This window comes from Argiope bruennichi, chromosome 5 (genome assembly GCF_947563725.1).
Source record: "Argiope bruennichi chromosome 5, qqArgBrue1.1, whole genome shotgun sequence".
Taxonomy (NCBI): domain Eukaryota; kingdom Metazoa; phylum Arthropoda; class Arachnida; order Araneae; family Araneidae; genus Argiope; species Argiope bruennichi.
Genome location: NC_079155.1, coordinates 63,661,641 through 63,685,668, shown reverse-complemented (window position 1 = coordinate 63,685,668; position 24,028 = coordinate 63,661,641). Strand labels below are relative to the sequence as shown.

Here is a 24,028-nt window from a genome sequence, read left to right as displayed (position 1 = left end):
ACCTACATCTAAATAGAACTGCATGTAACTTGATCTAATTAAATCTGCATCTAATTAGGCCAACATTAAACATTCATCTAATTAAGCGTATATCAGGACTTCATCTAATCTGCATCTAATTAGACCGCCATCATATTGATATCTAATTACATCCATATCTAATTCTGCGTCAGGTCTGCATCTAATTAGGCAAGCATCAGACATGCATCTAATTAAGCACTCATCAGATCTGCATCGAAATATAACTGGATTTTATCAGGTCCTCATCTAAATAGATCTGCATCTTATTATATCTGAATCAGCTCTGCATCTTTTTAGGTCCTCATTAGAACTGCATCTATTTCGAACTGCAAGTAACTAGTTATATTCAAATCTACATCTAATAAGGCTCGCATCAGATCTCCATCTAATTAGATCAGCATCTAAATAGACCTGCATCTAATTAGGCCCGGAACTAAACAGATCTGAATCTGGTCTGCATCTAATTAGATCGACGTGAATCTTAATAGATCTGCATCTAATTAGAACTGCATGTAATTAGGCCTTCATCAGACCTGAATCTAAGTAGAACTGTATGTAACTTGATCTAATTAAATCTGCATCTAATTAGGCCACCAGCAGATTTACATTTAATTAGATCCATATCTAAATCTGCACCAGGTCTGCATCTAATTAGATCCGCATCTAAATAGAACTGAATCTATTTAGGCGCGCATGAAGTCTCCATCTAATTAAATCCATATGAGTTGTATATTTTGAAAGTAGGGAAAGTCAATTTTTGAAAAAAAAAATTTTTCATAATGGTTGTTATAGATAAAACTTGTTATGATCTTTTTATTAGCAAACAATTTAAAGAAAAAAAATCAAATTCTAGTATTTTGGAGATGGAAGTTTTAGCTCTCGACAGTATTGAAAATCTATTTATTTTCAAAGTGGTGCAAGTAAGCTCATCATAGATTGAAATTATTTTTGACCGAATATATTATGGCAAAATTTATCTCCGGTTGCTCTATGGCGAAGCAAATGTGGCCGTTTGATATCATGTCTGTAATCTAGGGTGTTTCTATCTATCTATTTTCGATAATGAAAATATGTGGTTCATAAGTAATGTGGATATGTGTATCATAAGTAATAAAAAGTATATCCTAATTTTGTGTTTCGATAATAATATTCTTACTTCCAATACGGATTGTTCAATCCAGTGACAATGAAATAAATATCATTGACTGTGATTTTGGAGTGGTAGAACTGGCAAACCGGAAAACCAGTTCCTTGTATATTCACCAGGATTACTAAAAAGTAATACGAAATTGCCGAAAATATAAAAAAATGTTAAATACATGAAAAGAAACGCGGGGTATTTATTTTCAACCCAACATCTGAAGAATGTGGTTTAAAAAAGTAATAAAAATACCAATACAGAAACCATGAATTGTTTAAATATATGCTGGATCAGATTTACAAGGGATGCACCATACAAATCTTTTTCAAAACTTCGATAGAACGAGATGATGAATTTAAAATTATAGATTTGCCACCACAATGAGGAAGACCAAAAATTATCTTTCATATATGAAAAAAAAGATCTGTTACACCTGAAAAATGCAAGGACATGATGGATTTAAACTATACATAACTCCTATTCATCATGAACATTTTAAAACGTTAAATCCTGAATAAAATTCAATTTAATTATACCTACGTATAAGCAGAAAATGTATAATTTCATTGAAATTCTTAATAAAACTGAATTGTTTTTTGTTATGTTATATTTTCTACAAGAATATTCTTTGTTTTTTGTTTTATTTTTTTCACTTTTTACCAAATGAATGAATAATTATAAATTTTTGAATAGTATTTTGTTTTTATTATTAGAAAAAGACTGATGTAACTGAAATATTTCCCAATTAAAAGATCATTTACAATAATTCATTAATTTTGAAAGTGAGGTAAGTCCATTTATTTATAATTCTTTTTTTTTTTAGTCAGCACTATAAACACTATTGGATTATAAACTTACATTATTTGGTACCACAAAATACAAAAAATATATCTATTATTAGTTACCTATATTTTCAAATTTATTGAAATGCAAACTTTTAAATATCACTCAATAACAAAAAATGAACTTCTCCCATTTTCAAAATAAACGGCTCATTTATCAGTTGTACAAGATGTCGAAATAGATTTTCTTTCCAATGTTTTTACTATAGTTACCATTCTGGTTCTTGTATATAATCGAAAATAAATGTATATAGGATAATTTTTTAGAAATACAGAATATTTCTTTCTATATGAGTATTTATAATTAATAATTATCACCATTTATGTTATATGTATTACTATTTATGAAATATTACATTACAATTTAAATATTTAAAGAATACACATTTATCCTTGCATAAAAATAAGTAGCATATTAATCAAAACTATCTGTAAATGGTTAATTAAATTTAAATAATTTTATTTTGTTTAGAAAATGCATTTGTATTTATATTTTTTGCTTTTAAAATTTTAATTTTATTATTATATATTTCGATAAAAAATATTTATTTTGGATAAAAAAATTAAAAAAATATTAATTAAGAGTATTTGTAAATTTTTAATTGAATAAAAGTTATTAAAAAAGAAAAAAAATCCTAGACAGGTTTGAACCCTGACCTCCGCATACGAGACGTTTACCTAGACAACCAGGCCATCGGGATGTTAAACTATCAGTATATAAGCTTTTCCAAAAGTTTGAGGACCCTTTTATCGAAATTGACTGACTATTGCGTTTTAATATTTTCATGAATGAACATTCTAAATGTATACTATCATTATACTAAATCTCATCTCCATCTCAGATTTCAACCCCATGCCCTCCCCTTGTAATTGAAGAATGATATTACAGAATTAGCTACTGGCATTGCGTAATGCGTTTATTATACAGAGTAGTCCAAAAAAAACTTCCCCTATATATGAAACCCTAGCTGCCTATCCGCTCAACCAATCGAACCAAAATTTCAGACATGGTTGTTTGAAGGTATGCGCTGGAGATTGTGATGATTCTAAACAACACAGGGTTCACAGTTACGGTTACAGTGAGAGAACTTTGAAATTTTCGAATGGCAACACCCACTTTTTCATTGCGCAAATTGATCAGCGTATTGAAAAACCACAAATGGCGTTGGAACGATTAGCGTGTGACGAAAATTGCCGCCGTAAAGCATATGCAAAGAAGAGCATTATAAAGGACTAATGACAACACAGAGAGGAAAGAGAAAAAAAGTTTTTTTTGGAATGGAAAGTTATAATTACAGGTTTTCAACGTTTTCATCTTCTCAGGCGACAACGCATTGCATTCGAGAGATTGTGGACAACAATGCCGAACGTAACATGAATGGAGGAATCTGCATAACTTCACGTGTTATGGCATCTTGCAATTCTGACACATCTCGTGGACTAGGCGTGTACACCTTAGATTTCAGATAACCCCAGAACCAGAAATCCATAGGAGTGAGTCGGGGGATCGTGGTGGTCACGAAACTGCAAAGTTACTAGAGATGACTCTATCAGCAAAGTGTTGTTGCAGCACTGGTCGAACACATTGGGCGACGTGTGGAGGATCCCCATCTTGCATCCGTACAATGTCCCTAATGACATTTCGTTGCTGCAATTCAGGAATAACGGAATTCTACAACTGTTGCAGGCCGCTAGGGTTTCATATATAGGGGAAGTTTTTTTTGGACCACCCTGTATTGCAAGAAAATCGCCATTTAGTGATCAAAATTTAAACTGTTAATTTTTTTGTAATTTTCCTTTTCGCCATGGTACATATAACGCATAAGTCAGACTTTTATGAAGTACATCTTCTAGAAGGGACTTTAAATTAATTTAAATAGTATCATTTTAACTATAAGCGCCCAGTATTAATGACATTTTGTATTCCACTAAGATAATAAAGATTCAAGGAACTTAATATCATTAAAATGATTTACTAAAATGATCAAGGTTTAGTACAAAAAATGGTTGCTGACTCTTACTTTATGAGATTATTTCTAATTTTAGCAAATGAATTAAGAGGAGCGGAAAAAGTTGTTTTTGATTTTATGAAAAAATACTACCTGAATAAAATGCTGCTATTTACTCAGTTTCTTTCTTTTTTTCATTTTTCTGGGAGTTATTATTTTACTGATTCCATTGTAATTAAATTTAATTGTTTTTCAAAAATCCAACTAAAGCAGCTTTTTAATTTATAAAACCATTTCATAATAAATTAAAATGCAGAAATAATGACTTCAGCATCTAAACAATGGTTGTATTTTTTTTCGAAAAAGAAAAAAAAAATCTACTTATAGAAAATAGTTTTCAGGAGAAAAGAAAGCTAACTTATAAAGAGATATATTCGCGATTGTACAATTATTTTTTAAATACTATAAAATTTTGAAGTCAGTGATTAATATATTTTATTCTCAGTGAAGCCATTTTATAAATGAAGAAAACTTCCCTTTTCTCATTAGCATTCATTTATTCTTGAAGAATTCTGAACAAACATTAACGTATACAATAGAAAAAAAATAAAGAAAAAAAAAACACTCACATGTGTATGGAAATTTTGATGTACGCAGAAATAGATTAGCTACATATTTCGCTCTACTACTTAATAAGAAGTGATAAATAGACTATGGATTAAAGATAAAAAATGTTACCAAACATTTCTCAGCTCTTTGGTATTCCTGTAATTAAAATTCATCTAATTTATTCCAAAAGTCTTCAGAATAAATGACTTTTGAGTTAAAAATTTTGCTATTTATGGTTTTCATTTAAACATAAATTCCATATAAACTAATTGTGTGCATAAATTTTAATATTATTATATTATTAGCAGATAAGTTGATGAAAATTTTATGTCAGCAAGATTATTTTATATCAACTAATAATAAATGAGAAATGCGCCAGTGTGTGTGTGGAAGGTTCAAGGAATTACTGTGTGTATATTTTGACGTTCAACAAGACAAATTAATTTGTTCAAAACTACCAAATAAGGTTCAAATATATTTTTGCGGTTAAGACTGTGAATTTCAGAGAGATTTTTATTTCGCAAATTTATTATTTGAATATTAAGGCTGATTGATCTCAACATTCTGTCGAAAAATTTTGCTGCTAAATACTGCTTTTTAAATCATATTAAAACTCTTGAAAATCTCTTTTTAAAGTTATCAATTTACTTATCTTGCATAATTTTTCAATTAATTTTTAAAATAACTTTTGTTTAATATTTAAATGATGTTTTCATAATTTGAATGACGTTTAAATAGTTTTTATTGTTTCATAAAGTATTTAATCAACTGAACTTCTGGTATTTTTAAAATCTAAAAGAAAGATTCCATTTATTTTCTTCACAGTTTTGATGGTGAATAAGAAAGAATATTGTTGTTTCTAATGGCACTTGCTATAGACAAGCCTGTTGAACGAAGTCAGTGATTTTAAGCCGGGAGAGAGCGTCTCTTGTTTTTTAATAGTGACCAACTAGGGCCAAGAGTGCGATTTTGCTATCCACGCATTACATTCGCTTGCACAGCCCCTTTTTACCAGGGGGGACGCATTCACACATCTTACAGATAGAACAGATGAAGAACAACGATGCCCAAACCGGGACTCGAATCCAGGACGTCCAGATCACGGGGAAGACGCGCTATCCCTATGCCAAGGCGCCGGCATAAGAAAGAATCATTAGAGAATATGTAAGATGACGTGAAGTTTTAAAAAGATTTTTTTTTACAGTCAAGTTTTAAATGTTCTTGTTATATTAAGAAACTAAGAAACTTGATTTTTACTAAATAAGTTCATTTGCTAAATAAATAGAAAAACTACAAATTATTTAAATATACTGTTAAATAATACTGTTTTTGTGTATCATTTGATACTTAAAAACATCTTTTATGAATTATAAATATAAAATTTATACATAAAAATTTTAATTAAAATTAAATATTATAAATATTTTTACGATGCAGCTGGTCACCAAAGGCGTTTTGAAATAAATATTTATGAATATAATGTGTATTCATTTGAAGAAGAATTTGAGTTTAGAAGCCTTTTATGTAACATTCTCAGGTTCCGACAGCTTTAATAATGTGTATTTTCTAAATATCTCTTCAATTCATTGAGCTCAAATTCCTTTTCATAGGTCTTTTATATAATGTACCAAATTCGAATATCTATAAGGAAGGTCCTTAATAACCCGCTATGTTCAAACCTAGAATGATGTGATTCAATAATCTGTTTCCTCCAGGAAGTTGGACTTCAAAAAGTCTTTTAACTAACTTTATTTGACTTTTAGAATTACGTTAATGCAGTTTTACATATATGTTTACATATTCAAAGAGATACATACCTTGTTTGAATATATGAGAGATCAGTTTTCTTTTAAATTATCTTATGTTAGCATTAATACATTATATTAAAGGGTCAAATATAACTATTCTCTTTAGGTAGTAAACGGAAATTCAAAATTCTTGTGATATTTTGATGGCAAAGGAATATGATTTTTTTACTATTAATTTAGAGATTTTGAGATGTTTTGACCATTTTCTCACCGGTGCAGTCTCTCTGAATTAGTTTTTTTTTTTTTTTTTTTTTTTTTTTTTTTTTTTTTTTACAAACGCTTATTTTCAATTCTCAACAAATAAATATTTATCCAATATATTCATAGAATTTGCTTAGTGAAGATCTGTTCAGTATAAATGTCATTATATCTATATCAAAATAACCATTAAATATATTCAAGAAAAATTGATTTTATTTACTATATATTCATGCATAAAAATTTTGTTAATAAATTGTACATAAAAACAAATAATCTATTATTTTAATTCTAGAAAAAATCCTATCTAGAATTATCTGATCTCAGAAAAATTTTTATTTATAAAAGTAATACTTAAAGTACTTATTTTAAATTTAGTAACTTAAACTTCATAATATAAGGATTATGAATAGGAACTTCATAATATAAAATGCTCCGATTAGTTGCATTACATATTTAGACTTAATTTGGATGTTTTTCTGAAAATTTTTCAATAAATTACTTTATCTGAATCAGTACTCAATTTTCCTTCTGTATCGGAGAAATTTTTGGATTCAAAAATTTATATTTTGTAAGTATTTATCATAATATTTAAGAAATATTGAAAAATTATCTATGTTAAAATGTTGTCATGTTTTGGAATACCAGCCAATGGCAGCAAGTATTTATATATGATAAAATCCTTTGAAATTCGAAGGTTATGAAACATGTTCTCACTTCAATTTTCTCAGGAGTTATTTCGAAATATTTCTCTACGAATTATAAAAGTCGGTAAAAAGGAACAGACCAAGGAATAGGAATGAGGCATTTATTATACTATTTTCTTTTTAGCATCATTCTTTGAATAATTGAATTTCATTCTTATAAGCATTCATTCATATTTAATATAACATTGTTCACTTGCTTCCTCGTAAACTTTCATTTTTGTTATGCCTAATATAGATCGAATTATAACAGCGGTGTAATATTCCAGAATAGAATTTTTACTAGAGCATTGTAAAAGTGAATAGAATATTAATTCAATTTGGACTGCTTGTTTTGAAGTGTTATATTTTACTTATTTTTAACTTAGAAGAATATTAAAAACATTAATTCTTCATCTGCATATCCTGCGAATTAAACAGTATAGTTGTTAGTTCATCTTTTTCTGCATTTCTCTGTTTTGGAGCTATTCTATTTATTCCTAAAATAGAATTTAATTCTTATAATTGAATTTAGAATGCTCAATTTGTGTTGGTAGAAGCAGGTTATAAGTGACATGACCGTAAACAATGAGGGCATATTTTAGTCTGTAAGCGAACTAAAAATACATAACATAATCTAAATTCCCTTTAAAATATGATTTCGAATTAAAAAAATAACAATCCATCTCTTCTTATTTAAAATTAATTATGATTTTAAGAAAATAAAGGAATAAATTCTCATTTTATACCTATTGTTTATGCTACAAATTATTTCTAATTGAACTTTGAAATTAGATAATGATTTTTCCAGAATATAATCTTTTTAATTATTTGAGGATTTAAATCTAATTTTATCAAATCTTGGAAAATTTTATAAATAAATTATTGAAAAAGATGAGACTTTTGATATTATTCTATAATTTTAGAAGCAGAAACGTTTCTGGGAAATTTCAAATTTTATGAAATTAAAGATTATATCAGTAATTATAATGATAATTCTCTTTCAGTATCTTAAGGATGATGAAATAAGTTTCTGAATAATAATACAAAAACATAAATAAAACCTTCTAATTGAAACATATATATTTTTAAAAATAAATATAATAGTTAAAGGCTCAATTAAAATAAAATTCACAATTAATATTTTTAGTAAAATATTAGAGGGTCCGTAAAAGTTAAATATCCGTTTCAAATATTTATTAAAATTATTCAAGTTCTTCAATTACTAGATATATTTTTTGATAAAATTCAAGTAGTGAAGTCACTAGCTTGTCAGGCTATTTTTTAAAAAAAATAGATAATGATTTTTGTAATTTCAAGATACTTTCAGACGTTTATTCATCTAAAAAACTTTTCGGAAATCTCATTAGGAATGAGATCTTTCTAACTGTCAAGATGCTACCAACCGAACAAAGTATCAAGAAAAATTTCTTAATGGCATTTTAACTATCTTAAAACCTTTTTCCGATATCTAAAATCTTTTCGTCTAGCCTATCTTTAAAAGTTAATGATCAATTCACTTCAAGCCCCAAAACAAAATTAGAACTTTTATGACCTTTTGATCTAATTAAAATAACAGAATTTATAAAGAAAATTAGCTATTATAAAGATTAATTTAATTACTACAATTTATAAAAGCTGCCAGCGTTGTTCAATATTTAGCAACATTCCTTTAAAAAAATATTTCTTGTAATCATAACTTGCAAAGAATTTTTTTTAATAAATCGAATGATGGATTATGAAACAATTAGAGATTGGCGTAGAATGAAAATAGAGAAATCTTTAGATATCTTGAAGTTTTAAAAAGCAAAAGCTTTTTGTTTTAATTAGATTTGAATTCTTATAAAAATGTATGCTCATGTTAGCCGTATTTCATAAAGTATCTATAATATTTTTAAAGGTAAACAAAAAAAAAACATTTTATGCAATTTCAAATTTGTTTATAAGATTCCTGTTTGTGAAAATATATAAAATTATACAGGATCCATTTTTGGAGCATTTGAAATACGGAGATATGGTAGAATATTAATTAAATTTAATTCAAAGTTTCAATCAATTAAATTTGATGAGGTCTATTAATAATACTTCAAAATTTCGATCCTTTAAAATTGATGAAATCTCTTAAATTCCACGATGAATCCGTTAAAGTCGAAATTTGAATGAATTGATGAAATAATGTCTGAAAAATTAATTCAATAATCTTCAAGTTATTGAATTAAATTTTTTTGAATAAAGAATATTATTTTAAAGGGTTCAACTTAATATTCAAATGATCTAATATATTCATAACCATCTAATTACATTTGCTTTAAAAGAAAATGCTTAGAAATAATTAGTTCAAAATCTATCAAAATTTTGGTATAAATGAAATTACTTATTCATTAATCTTCTTGCTTAGAATTCATTTGCTGATTCATTTTTAAACGTTTTAGAAAATAATTATAATCTTTAGAGATTAACTGATTAAAAATTCTTATCTAAATTATAATAATTTTCATGCTTTCAATGTTATTAAAAAATTATGCCACAACAAATTACACAGTGGAAATAACACAGCTCAAGAGATTGACCTTCTTTTCATATTAAATGCTAGAGAATTCATTTGTATTTGAGAGAATTTAAATCTTTAACTTGTGTCATTCTGGTAAAGTTAAATTGATTAAGTTGAAAAAAACTCGTTCTACAAACTGTCGTTGAAAATTTAATTCTGATTAAATTTTAACAAGTGAAAATAAGTTTTATTTATTTAACGCTGTAATTATCTACAAACATTTATATACTTTGAAATAAGAGTTTATCTTTTAATCTAAAGCAGAAAATTCAACTTTATGAATAAAATGTTCAAACAATTCCTCATTATAATATATTAAAAAAAAAACTTTAAGTTTCTGCATTTTCACTTCATATGATTAATTATCTCATTTTATTTCTAAAGAATTTATTTCTCGAAACTCAATGTTGATATTTTAAAAAACATTTAAAAATGTATTTCATGTTTATTGTATGTGTTACGGCCAAAGCCCGAAATCGGCCAGTTCGCGAATTGGCCGGCCAATTCGCGATCTGGCCAACGTTGCTGTAAACTTATCGGCCAATGTCCGATCTTTTCATGATTTCGGGCTTTGGCTGGCCAATTCGCGAAATGGCTAGGGACGATCGGCCAAAGTAGGAAGAAAGGAATCAAGAGCAGATTGTTTTACACCCTGTTAAAAATGAAGTATTTAAAAATGAGTACTTCTGTGTACCGTTTTTTTTAAGTACAATTGTTAAAGAAACGAGTTTAAATATAAGTGACACCTCTGAATTAAAAATAAGCTTGTAATATATAAAAATATGATCTTGTGTTATTCTGTTCTCATATTAAAGCCATAATATAAATTATTCAGTGAACCTATATACTGTAACAACGTGATAGCGTAAGATTAGATTTGCGCCCTTCAAATTGAACGAATTATACCTTGAGCAAAGGCGTTGCGTATCGTGTATGAATACAAAGGCAAATTGAGTATTCAGTTTTCATTTACCTTTAAGGGTGATCCTTAGTCTTTTTCTGCTCCATTTTCTAATGTTAAAGATCCCACATCAAATTGTCTCCCGAAATATCGCTTCAAAAAATATGAAATTTTTTGCAAAGGCAAATAGCAAAAATAAGGACTAATTAAAACAAATATGAAGGACAAATAGTTTTGTTATTAATATCATTTAAGGGCATTTCTTTGTTGGAACCATCCGTCGAATTTCACATACAACATGTCCTTAATTATATTTTATACATGAATGTCATTATATTTATTTACCACTAGTCGCCTTTGGCGACCAGCCGGTTAACCAGTATTAATGATCGCTAAAATTTTCAATTAATGTTACTTGTTCTCTTAGTAGCTTTTTCTGCAAAATATTTTTGAGCTTCATATTTTGGTAGTTATATGATTCATTCGTACTTTTATGTAGGCCTTGAACATTGTACTATATTGTACTACTTTCCTTAATGTTCTGTCAGTATCCATAAAATTTCTACTTTAAATTAAAGTGGAAATGTTAAACTGCAATCAATATATAAGCTTTTTATATTGAAGCTAACCATGTCTTTTTTTAAATATGAAAATTGAAATCAATCGTTCGGCAGTGAAATTATATGTGCACTGCAGAATAATTTATATAATATCTTAAAGAATTATTCAACAAAAATTTCTCTGATTCATCGTAAAATTAATTTTTTGCTTTCAAAAGGACGATGCAAATAAAAATATTTTATTTTATTTCAGTCAATAAATTACGAATTTTAAATTTTACACAATCCTTTGGTCCCAAGGAATCATATTCTGTGAAATACTCTTGACACCAACTTTTAAATAAATAAATAAACGTCCTTATCTTTTGCGATGAATCTGACTGATTTATGAAGTTTTTATGCATCAGTTTTAGAACAATCAACATTTTTATAATCACAGGGCAATCACTGTCGAGAAACCCTGCAGAGGATTAGCGTATCTTCATTGGGACAGTCGGTGAAGTAGTCTAAAATCGCCAGTTTTTATAGAAGAGTGATATTGAAATTTCATAAATCAGTCAGTTTTAGTGATTGATTTAGTTGGTTGATTTTTTATTAAAAATATTGGTGTCTCAAGAATATTTTGTTAAATATGATTCAAAGGGCAGAGGACGTATGTAAAAATTTAAAATTCCTGATTCATCGGAGCATTTATTGACTAAAGTTATATTAAATATAATTTAGTTCCTTTAGACCATTTTGTTAGCAAATGTATGCCCCAAATTAGCTGATGGTCGCTGATTAGAATGATTATCATAAGTATATTAAACTATGTTTGACTTAAATTAAATTGTTTTATTGAATTAATAATATAGGTATTGTCAAAGCTCGTAGAAAACCTTTCCTCCTTTTACTTTTCAAAAAATATCTTATTTCATTTTTTTTTTCATTTTATACAGACACCTGTCGAAATTACAATTTTGTTTATTAAATTTGCAATAATAGTTGATTTATTTTTTAACTTAAACTTCTATCAATATGGTGGCAACACGTTGATAAAAGCTATTTTTTTTAACTTGACGCGCTCGTGCAGAAAAAAATTTAGCATAATTTAATCTAAGCATAATTTATAAATTAAATTTTAAGCTTTAATTTGATGCAAAAATCGAATTTGTGCTGTAATATTTTCTTTTTACAGCGACAAAACGCCGAAATTACGCTTAATTTTTAATTAAAATTCTAATTAAAAATTTTAAAATATCGCTCCACGGTGCACATTTCCGACCCCCATGGTATATATATATATGCCAAATTTGATGACTCTATGTCAAAAGGCTTGGACTGTAGAGCGCCAACACACACACACACACATACATTGAGCTTTATTTATAAGTATAGATTATCACATCGGGCTTTGGCCAAGGATTCCCGGCCAGTTCGCGAAATGGCCAGCCAAAGTAGAAAATACAACATTAATTGCAAGTATTTCGGACTTTGGCCAAACCTCTTGGCCAGTTCGCGAATTGGCCAGCCAATTCGCGAACTGGCCGTACTTCGGGCTTTGGCCGTAACATATGCATAAATTGTTGTAATATTTCTAGCTATTACTACATCGACAAAAAAAAGACAATTTTTGATTAAATAGCTACTAAACTAAAGAAATAAAACTAGTATTCTATCAAATCTGCAATTTTTCTTTTTGTGGGCTTCAAGGATATTAAATTAAATGATCGAGGCGAATTTTCTTCATGCTGTTATGATATTAGAAAATTCTATAAAATTGTCTAGATGAGGTGGGATTGAAGGCATATTATTCAATGAAAAGTTAAAACCTGAATAACATATATATATATATATATATATATATATATATATATATATATATATATATATATATATATATATATATATATATATATATATATATGGTGATTTTTCTAACCATATTATTGTTCTAAATTTTATATATTTATTCATTTGCTATGAACTAATTTTTTTTAAAAAATTGTTAGAGGTAGTTAACTGCAAAAAGCCTTTTTTTAAAGTTAGATAGAATTTGACATTAATTTCATTAGTTTGTACAGAATAGCAGCAAATTGAGTCTTGAATTCTTATATATCAGCTTACAAGTTTCAACTCAAAGTAACATAAACTGCATTATTAAATCGACTTTGATTATATATTATATAAATAATAATAACTATAGATTAAATCGACTTTGTCTGAAGACAAAACTTCTATATATTGGTTTCATGAAAAGAGCAACTTATTTTATGTTGGTTATTAATTTATTTCACATAATTGACAGAAGAATAAGTTGCCAACAGTAAACAAATTACATATGTTTTTGTATATAATACTTAATAATCACTCGTAAAGTCAAAAATTAATTTCTATACGACTGAATATATCATGACAGAACTTTTGTTGATTTATATCAATATATATTTTCACTTTTTTGTTTCATGGAGCGAGGAAATATTCTTACTGCAGATAAGCCAGAAATAGGAGAAATTACACCACTACAGAGAAAATATAAAATCAAATGAACTTTCCATTCAATTACCTATTATCGTTTCTCTCATCTTTCTTCATCTCCGCTCAGTTGCTTTTATGTGAAAGAAAACAACATATTCTCCCGAACACATGCTCCAGAATTATGATATGTTTTTTTCCTAAGATCAGTAACGTAAGAATTGTTGATGTCATTTATCCTTATTTTATAATATGCCATTTCTGATACATGCTAACCTTTACTTCCACTTCTATAAACTAAAAAATATATAAACTATAAACGATAACCTTTTCTCAGGAAAGAAAGACAAACTATTTTGTTTCATCAAAAACATACAAAATTTTTTACAACCAAGAATAAACATAGTAGCATGATAATATTTTATTCTTAACTATTTACTTATTTAGATTCAACTCCCTCATCTTTTTTCTGTTTGGTTTAATGAGAAGTTTGTATTATGGGCGTAATGATAACTGTGAAACGATATCATCGGAATTAGTGAAAGGGTGTATGTCTCTGCACATCCGTCTGCCTATCTTCGCCTTGAAGTCTTGGCTATTTTCTTTGGAAAATTTTGAAAATAAAAATCTTAGTTAATTTCATATGTTAATTACCAGAATGCATTAATTTCCTACAGTAATCAATACATATCATACTTTCTTATTAATAAATGAAAAATAGTTTAATATGAAATTAAATAATTATCTGCACATTTACATAATTTTCTTATTCAGGAAAAAAAAGAAGAAGAAATATAGCATTTTTCTAAGCCAAATAGATATCATAGTCTTGTGGCAAATATAAATAAATCCTATTTACTTTAAATACGAAGCAGTGAAGTTATTTATTTAAACATTAAAAGGGAAAAAAATACTACGTTAGCTATCAAATTTTTTTTTATTATTTTATTCATTATTTGTTATTTTGTTTCATGAATCAAAATTTTCTTATATATATATATATATATTCCTTAAAAATTCATATGGATTTGATTTTTGAATATTTTTTATTGTTTTCAAATAAAAATGCAATATTTACCAAAATATAAACGTGTAAAATAATAGAATCATAAAACAATTTATTGAGAAAATAGATTTAATTTGCTATCGTGTTTAACAGATTCTTTACTATTTTTTTACTTTATTTATTTATTTATTTTGCTTCATCATTTGAAAATTAATAAAACATCGCTTATACCTTAAAAAATTCAAAAAATATAAATAGTGAAGTAGAAATTGTACATCTTTTAAGATAGGTTCAAATTTTATCATTGTTTTGAATTATAGTCGGAGATATTTTGTGGCGATTATTTCTTGACTTATAACAGATTAAAAGACTCTTTTTATACAAAAATATCAGAACTTTCAGAACTTTTATCATGATTCCTGGATTGCATTCAATTATCTTCAGCAGATACGTGCTCCGATAACTAAGAATGAAGAAAAACTGAGATGAAAATATATAAAACGTGGCAAGATTTCCGCAAATATACACTAGTAACAGGAACAGTAAAAAACAATATTTATTTATTTAATTTATAAAATTGATATGCACATTACTATTATCTAACGGCGAAAATAAATTTTTTCTGTAAATTAAAAAATAAGTTGAAAATACTAGTATAATAGTATTGATATTATGGATAAATTCAAGCTTTTAATTTGATATTAAATTAATTAAAAGCAATATTTATGTAAATTAAGCTTACAAATTACAAAAACCAAGCAGTATTTCTTCCTTTAATAACTATTTCTAAAACAAATCACAGATATTATTCTGTTTATACAATGAAGTAATAACATCACTGTACAATACTAGAAACCAATTTTTAGTTCAGATGATATTTAACATTTAATTATATTATATAAATTTTATAACAAACAGCTAAAAGAGTTAATAACTAATCAAAATCTCATTTGCTAATATTTCATATCATCTTGCATTATACCAGTAAGATATTATTCTGTTTGAAAAAAAAAATTATATTTCAAAGAAAAATTGATGATGTTCAATAATTTTATTGGAATGAAAGCATAATTCTATTTCCTATTTGTAATTCTTTAATAAAAACCATTTCATCATTTTAAATTATTTCATTGATGCCAAGTTTTCGCAATATTGTAAATTATATTTATAACTGTAATCAAAAAGCATCCGGAGTACTGCATTTAAAATAATAGATATCGTCTGCAAATACTTATCAAAGAGTTTGAATTATATGAATATCTGGCTACAATCAAAAAATAATTTTCATTTTATCATCTGAAAATAAATTTGTTTTTAATAAGATACAAATTTACTTTGTCAATTTCCCATAATGGCGAATGTAATTGAGAAAAGAATATAATTCAAATATGAATTTACAAAGCAATTGTTAAGATAAAATATTTGAAATATATAAAAAAATTTTTAAAGATAAATCTTATAAAAATATAAGATGTTTGAGTGGAATAAAATCTGTAAAGAAGGTAGAGAATCTGTTACTCTGTGAAAAACAATTCACTTCATGAAATTATTGACATGACAACATATCAGGAAATCGATATTTAGTGATTGTCATTTAACAAAAAGATATTATTAAAAAATTCAAGTATGAAAGACCACCGAAAGAACAAAGAATTGTAGAGAAATAAATCATGGAAACAATTCTTTTATTCAAAAATTCATGGTTATTCATGAATTTTTGACAAAAAAATCATCAAATATGACTCCACAGCTCCATATTTACCTGGTATGATATCTCGTGATTATTTTCTTATTTTCATGATTGAAATTGGATCTTCGTGGACCTTGTTTTTAATCCATTAATTTGGTAAAAAATATTTACTACGATCTGAAGGAATTTCGCAGAACGACTTTAAGGCTTATTTTCATGATTGGAAAATATAAAAATGATTTTCATGAATGGAAATCTTATAGATTAAAGTGCTTTGCAGTAGTAGAAGATTACCTTGAGGGTTATGTAATGCATTTTGACTTATTTCTGGTATTTATTGTAATCCTTTCTTCTTTTTTATCAATATAATATAATGTATATTATATTGATCACAATAATATATTCATCTTTTCATATTCATTATTTTTTTTGTTCTTTCAAAAGCATAATTCAATATAACTCTGGTAAATAAGAAAAGAGTCAAAATTCTCAAAAAGTATAAATAATTACGTTTTTTTTTTTCAGTTATCAAAATCTGGTCGAAGTACCGTTTATTTGACAAATGTGACTCTGGAGACTGAAGGCCGCTTTACTTGCCAAGTTTCTGCAGATGAACCTTTCTTCGGATGTGTTCAAGTGCACAGAAACATATCTGTTTATAGTAAGTTGCATTCTGCCTTCAAAGACTTTCAAAATATTTTCATTAATTATTATATTCATTTCCTTTAGCGATCGTCCAGTTCAAACTTCAATGGAATATTGAGTGTGTTTAGTTTCAATTAAAACTGTTATGTATATCTTGAAGTGTAAGATTTCCACATCGTAATATTTTTAAATATCAAATTGGAATAGGAACTAAAGGTAGGTGATTTTAATAATCCATCATTTGTTCTGTTTTGCGATTATACAAAAAATTTCTAATGTTGTTAAATCTCTTAGCCTAATAGTGCCATTAAAAATTTAACTGTTCAAGTATCCAATCTCCTCGTATCACTTTGTCGATTTTTGTTCTGTAACTTCACTTTCTCATTATTCATACAAATTTTCTGAATAATAAATCTAATCCTCATTATTTAACCTTTAACAATGAAAAAAAAACATGAGGTTAAATAATTAATGAAATAATAAAAACGAATTGGATTGAATTTCAGTAATAGATATTACTATTGAAAGCGATTCCATTTTAAAAAATGTACAGGAAAAGATAGAGGAGATTTGATTGCATAAATTTAATTAGATGCCATCATTTTTTCAACCATTTACATGAAACACATATATGAGAGATATGCTCGAAAATAATTTCGTCTTATACATTTTTACAATAATGAAATAGGAATTTGGCTGTTTTTGCAACTCCTGTTAATGCAATGAAGCCAACATTTAGAACTAGAGATGTTAATAAAACACATCGAATCCGCTATTTATAATGCAGAGATATGCACTAGTACAGCGATTCTCAACCTATGGGGCACGCCCCCCTAGGGGGGCGCGAGCACACTAGAGGGGGGAGCGAGAATATTCAAGAGAAAATATTTTAAAAATTTATTAACTGACTGAAAGGAAAGCACACATACACATAGAAAACAAAATACACTTCGACATATTTAATAACTTATTAAAGTAAGACAATTTACTAAATCAGAATATACTAAATTAAAAACAAATTTAACAATTATTAGTGACTTCCTTGAGACTGTCTTGCAGAGCAAAGTTTTTCGAAGGGAGGATTAATATCAGAAATAGCCACTCTCACTTCTGTTTCTATATTTTGTCTTCAAAGAAGCCACAGCAGAAAATCCAGTTTCACAAAGGTAGGATGTTGAATGTGAATAGAAAGGTAATAAAAAGTGAAATGTCCTTGTTTTTAGTGCAGAAAAATAAACCCTCACTCCTGCCCAAAATTCAAACAGTGATTTATTACTAAATTGCCTTTTAGCTTCGCCATTTGTCGTGAAGTCTATGAATTTTTCTTCCTCATCAGTCCTTCGAGAGTCTTATGAAAGGGATCCCTAATCCACTCGTAACTTGCTATTAGTTTGTCGTCAGCATGAAAATACATTTTAAAATTCTTTGCCAGCATGGCTAAATGATTTTCAATGGTTACAAAAACAACTTTTACATGTTCTTCTTCAGCCTTATAAGTTTTAGTACAATCATCCACATTTACAAACATTGTTAGGTTTTTTGCTTTAAATTTCTGCTCCACAATTCCAATTTTCTACAAAAAGCTTTAACTTTATTACTCGCATCCAATATATGTGTATTTGCTCCTTGGAGTTGAAGATTCATGTTATTTAATTTCTCGAATATGTCGACTAAGCACCTCAATTTCATCACAAATAAATTATCGCGAAAATTCAAGGCCTCCTGTCTGTTTTCTTCTTCTAGGAAAATTACGATTTATTCTCTTAATTCATAAACACGTTGCAAAAATTTCGTGACACGTTGCAAAAAAAAACGTGATGACCATCTTGCCTTGCAATAAAATAGTAACGCTGAATGTACTGAACCCATGTCTTTACAAAGTGCGGAAAAGATTCTCGATTTCAGGGGTTTCATTTTTATATAATTTACTACGGTTACAACCGTAGTTAACACAATATTCAAACCAGGACTCATTTCTTTCGAAGCCAAAGCTTCTCTGTGGATCATGCAAAGTGTGCACTGAGGCGATTTTTGTTTTACAAGTGCTTGTATACCTTGGAATCTTCCGGACATTCTATAATCATTTAAAATAACAAATAATGCGAGCGCTGATGTTTTGAGTTCTATTGGGTTTCAGAAAAGTAGTTCTTCTACTAATGGCATATTATCACAAATTCGAACATAGGCAATTAAATGAGATCTTTATTACTATCTGTTGCTTCGTCAAGCTGTATTGAAAACAATTTGTCACGCAACTTGGAGAAAAGCTAACAATGTACATCTTCAGTTATATCGCCAATTCGACAGGCAACAGTATCATTTGAAATAGGAATGGATTGCAATTCTTTTGAAAAATTATCTCCAAACATAGTTTCTACAATCTCAATTGCTGCTGGCAAAATAAGCTTTTCATGATTGGTGTGAGGTTTTTTACATCTGGCTATTTTATATGAACTTTGTAAGATGCAATTAAAGCCTTTTTTATTCACAGACAAAGTTTCTTTAAAAAATGATTTTTGCTTTTTATATGATTTTAATCTTAATTCGAAGAATTCTCTGGGTTTGTTGACGTATTCACTATGAAGCATTTCCAAATGTCGTTTAAGTTTATTAGATTTCATGCTGTCTGCGGCCAACATTTTTGAGCAAATAATACACAGGGGCCTTTCTTCTTCATTTACTTCAGTACTGGTAAACCCAAAATTTAAGTTCTTGAGAATATTTCCTTGATTTGATTTGATTGGATCACGAATACTAAAATGCTGAGAAATGCTGCACTAGTATTACATAAGAATTAGCTTTATCTTTTTTACTTCGTTGATTTGGAAAAATTATCTCTTTTAAAAATAATGAAACATCAATCAATAACTACAGTCTTCAGTCGACAAATAATAAAGGAAAGCTATTTAGAAAAAAAAAATATCTACGATAGTTAGCAGACGCTCTTATGAAAGAATACGATAAGCGGAAAGCGCCTATATTATTACGAACCAAGGTAAACCTAAAAATATTGAAAATAAAAGCAGAACTAGATTTTGAAAAGGAAGCGTTGTGTCATGAAGTGAAAAAACGCAAACCTGCAGAAATGGCAAGCATTTTAGAATAGTAATGCTTACATGTGAGGTTTCCCTGAAAGTTATATGTTTGGAACATTCCGAACATATCTGAACGGACTGCAACGTTACAACGGAATGAGTAAGAAACGACTTTTGTTTCTTTTTTTAAAACCTAAATCTTAATTTTTTCTGTATTGTTTCTACATTTTTGTAAAACAAATATAAATATTTCAGTTGGAACATTGACACTTGCGTTTTTTTATATTTTCACACCATTCAGCTAATTCTTTGGTAAGTTTATATTGCTTTAGTGTTTTATGATTACATGGCTTCTATTATTTTTTAAATAAAAATTGTTTCACATATTAACTTTTACTCAATTACAACTTAATTTTAATGATTAGTCTCTGAAAAATTTATATTTTATAAAGCATACCTAGGAATAATTCGTATCTTAAAAATTTATATTTTATAAAGCATACCTAGGAAATACGCGCGACATCTCTTGTTGGTACAATGCGTGTGCCCACTGGAAGGTTAAATTTTATAATGATGAAATATTTTTCTTGTAATAACGCGTTTGAGGAAATATTGAATGTGTAATAATATTAAAATGTGCTAGAATCATAAAATCACGCTTAATATATAATTAATTTAAATTTGAAACATTGTTTTTTAAGTGCACATTCCCATTTTTAATTATATATATATATATATATATATATATATATATATATATATATATATATATATATATATATATATATATATATATACAAAGTTAGTTATTTCTAGGTTAGATAGATTGTACAGAGCCAACAAGCACACATTTTTCTTTATTAACCGCAAAGATTATATTTAGGAATTCTAGTATGTTTTAATATTGGTAAACCATGTTAATTTACCTATTAATGCTTTTCTTTTTTCTTTTTATGCAGGAATATATTTATTTTCCAAAAAAAATGTTAATAAAATTATAAATTTATTGATAAATTCTCAAAATTATAGAAAAAAAGCTACGAGTCGAAATGACACTAATGATCTAAGTATTTTGCTCAGAAAAAAATGCGATTTGTTAATATTTCGATGAAGGATATCTTTTTAAATATGTACATAAATTTCATCGAGAAAAAAATGTGTGAAATAATTAAAAACTGATTTAAAACTATTTCAAAAAAGTCTCGTAATTACATAATATTCATAAGGCAATAATGATGTCCATATGATTCTTACTTTAGTAAATAATGCTTTAAAATCTATCGTTCATCCTTGTAATTAATGCATTCTATTCATTTTATTAAAAACAGTTGATAAAATAAATTTCGGTAATGTCTGCAGTGACCAAAATATTCAATTTTAAAAAATTGTTTTTCTATTAAAACTTTTGAAGGAAACATTTGCCACATAAATGTAATGAAAACAGTAATTCCTTTAAATCTAATTATATTGCTTCAAAAATCTTGAAGACGTTTTTACCCTACTCTAAAGGTAATATACAAATCTTTCGATTACTTCTCAGTTTATCGCTTTAATGATATTTCAAACTCATTCTCCAATCAATATTGAATTTAAAGTTTTTTTTTTCTCCCATTTATTTTTTAAAATTTATGCAGTATGCTTTTAAATGAAACATGCTAAACCAATTTTAGAAAGTAAGTATTTCGAGCATTTTAAAGATGGGAGCAAGATAATATTTAAAAAAAGTAGTTTATCTTTTTAAGTTTATCTTTTTTAATGAGATTTACATCTCTTCATCCAATTAATACTAAATTTCGAATTTTATTTTCCTTTTCCTGTGCTTCCTGGCTTTAAATAAGTCTTTTTATTTCTTCTAAACTTCTTAAAGAATTCCCAAAATAGAAGCGATAAATGGGATGAACTTTTCCGGGAGGAATTTTGATGCCCGCCTCACATAAGCAAAACATCTCATCTCCAATCAAATATCCTTTCTAAAGACGATTTAGAAAGAGAAGAAAATTTCCCTAAGAAGAATTATGGGATCTATAAAAAATAATGCGTTTGATAAATAGGTAGCATTCAACTACAATTTTGGTAAATGCGGAGCTAAATGAGGCTAAAAATTACATATATATTATTTATTTTACATAAATTACACATCACACATGCGCAGTTTATGGAAATCATCAAAAGAAGTTATTAGAGTTACAAAATAATAGTTGTAGCTAAGCATCTAAATGGCAGAAACAGTTTTGCTTTTAAAATGTACATAGATATGTCGATATTTCCCTTAAATATCAGAGAAGATTTTCACTCAAAATTTGTTAAATAATTTTATTTTTAAAAGTAATATTTAGATATTACTACTATAGATTCACGTGCTGCAGAAGTAAGAAATTGTTAATGAAATTATACTTGAATTAATTCAGTATAGTTTGGTAAAATCCCAGTGATGCAGAAAGTTGTGGTGCTTGGGATTTTGTTAATTTATTTTTCTTATCATATTTAACGTTAAAAATGGTGTAAGCGTAGATTTTGTGATTATAGTGTCTATGAATCTATCAACCGTAGTATCTATAGCAAGAGTTTAACAGTTTATGCCTGAGCTTCAAAATTCTTTGGTATCCATTACGGATTTTAGAAAATATTTTATCGTAATAAAAATAGATGATCTACATCGCATTAAAATAAATGTAATGGATGACACAATAAATGTAATGGATTTTGTCTCGTGTCATTCAAATTGATTTTAACTATTTTTGGTTCAAATTTCAAATATGAAAACAGTTTTTCACCACCAACTCTCTAATTTTAAGGAATTACTTTAGCTAAAATATTTTTTGTAGAGAAGAGTTATATAAGAAAGAGAGAAAAGAAAGATAAAATATTAGTATTTTTACTCATACAGAAAGTCCCGTGAATAATAAATAAGCAGCATTAAAAAAATTGAGAAAATTGAGTTTCAGAACGTCAGTGCGTAATTTGTGAGGTCTGAAGAAAAATTAATTACCAGCAAACGGAAATACCCTAATTTCTTCGGCTTCAAACAGAATCAAATAATACCACTGGATAGGAAAAGAAAACCATAGATATCCTAAAAGAAATATCATTCGAGAATTTTTGCAAAGGGCGATGTAGAATCCTTTTTCGTTGAATATGAAGCTAAAATTAATTGAAAATTAAATTAAAGCTCTGATAAAAATAATTGTTATGAATACTAACACTTAAAACTAGCATTTTTTATGGTTGTCAAACTAGGCAATTCATAAATAATCTTCATTTCGTAGATTACGCGATCGCGAAAGAGTAAAATATGGATTTTATTTCCTCTTTCTAACAAGAGACTTCCGGTCATCCACAAAGCAGAAAATTATTTTAATCACAGTGAAAAGTATGCTCATATGAAAAAAGAATTGCTGTCGAAATCTGCTAAAAACATTGTGTAAATAAAGTTGATTTAAAATGTAAAGTAAAAAAAAAATCTTAGTAATTTTATTTTAGCTATTGCAGATTTACAAATGTGTCGTGGGTTTTTAATGAGTTAAATTATGTTGCATTATTTATTCGCAAAAAGAAATTTTAATTTAACAACTATATTTTTAATACAAAAATAAAATAATTGTTCCATAGTATCATATAAACAAGAGCTGATGGACAAAAACTAAAATCATTTGGTTTCAACACATGAAATCCATATGAAATAGGTTAAATAATCCCCGGTATCAAAATATGTGGTGCCCCATGCGCTTTATCAGATAGATTTTTGAGCTCAAAAAATGTGAGTCAAATTCATTTATTTATATTCTGCAAGTATTTATCATAATATTTAGGAAAAAAAGGAAAAAAAAAAAAATATGCTAAAATGTTTCCGTGTTTTGAAATACCAGCCAATGGCAGCAAGTATTTATATATGATACATTCCTCTGAAATTCGGAAATTATAATACATATCTCACT

General features: G+C 27.3%; 1 protein-coding gene across 1 annotated transcript in view; it reads left to right on the top strand.

Annotated features, from left to right (window-relative positions):
- LOC129968286 (uncharacterized) overlaps positions 1 to 24,028 on the top strand; it is a 168,173-nt gene that overhangs the window by 126,281 nt on the left and 17,864 nt on the right. The window contains exon 4 of the mRNA XM_056082142.1: positions 16,939 to 17,074. Coding sequence (XP_055938117.1) covers positions 16,939 to 17,074 — 136 coding nt within the window. The remainder of the gene's footprint in view (positions 1 to 16,938; positions 17,075 to 24,028) is intronic.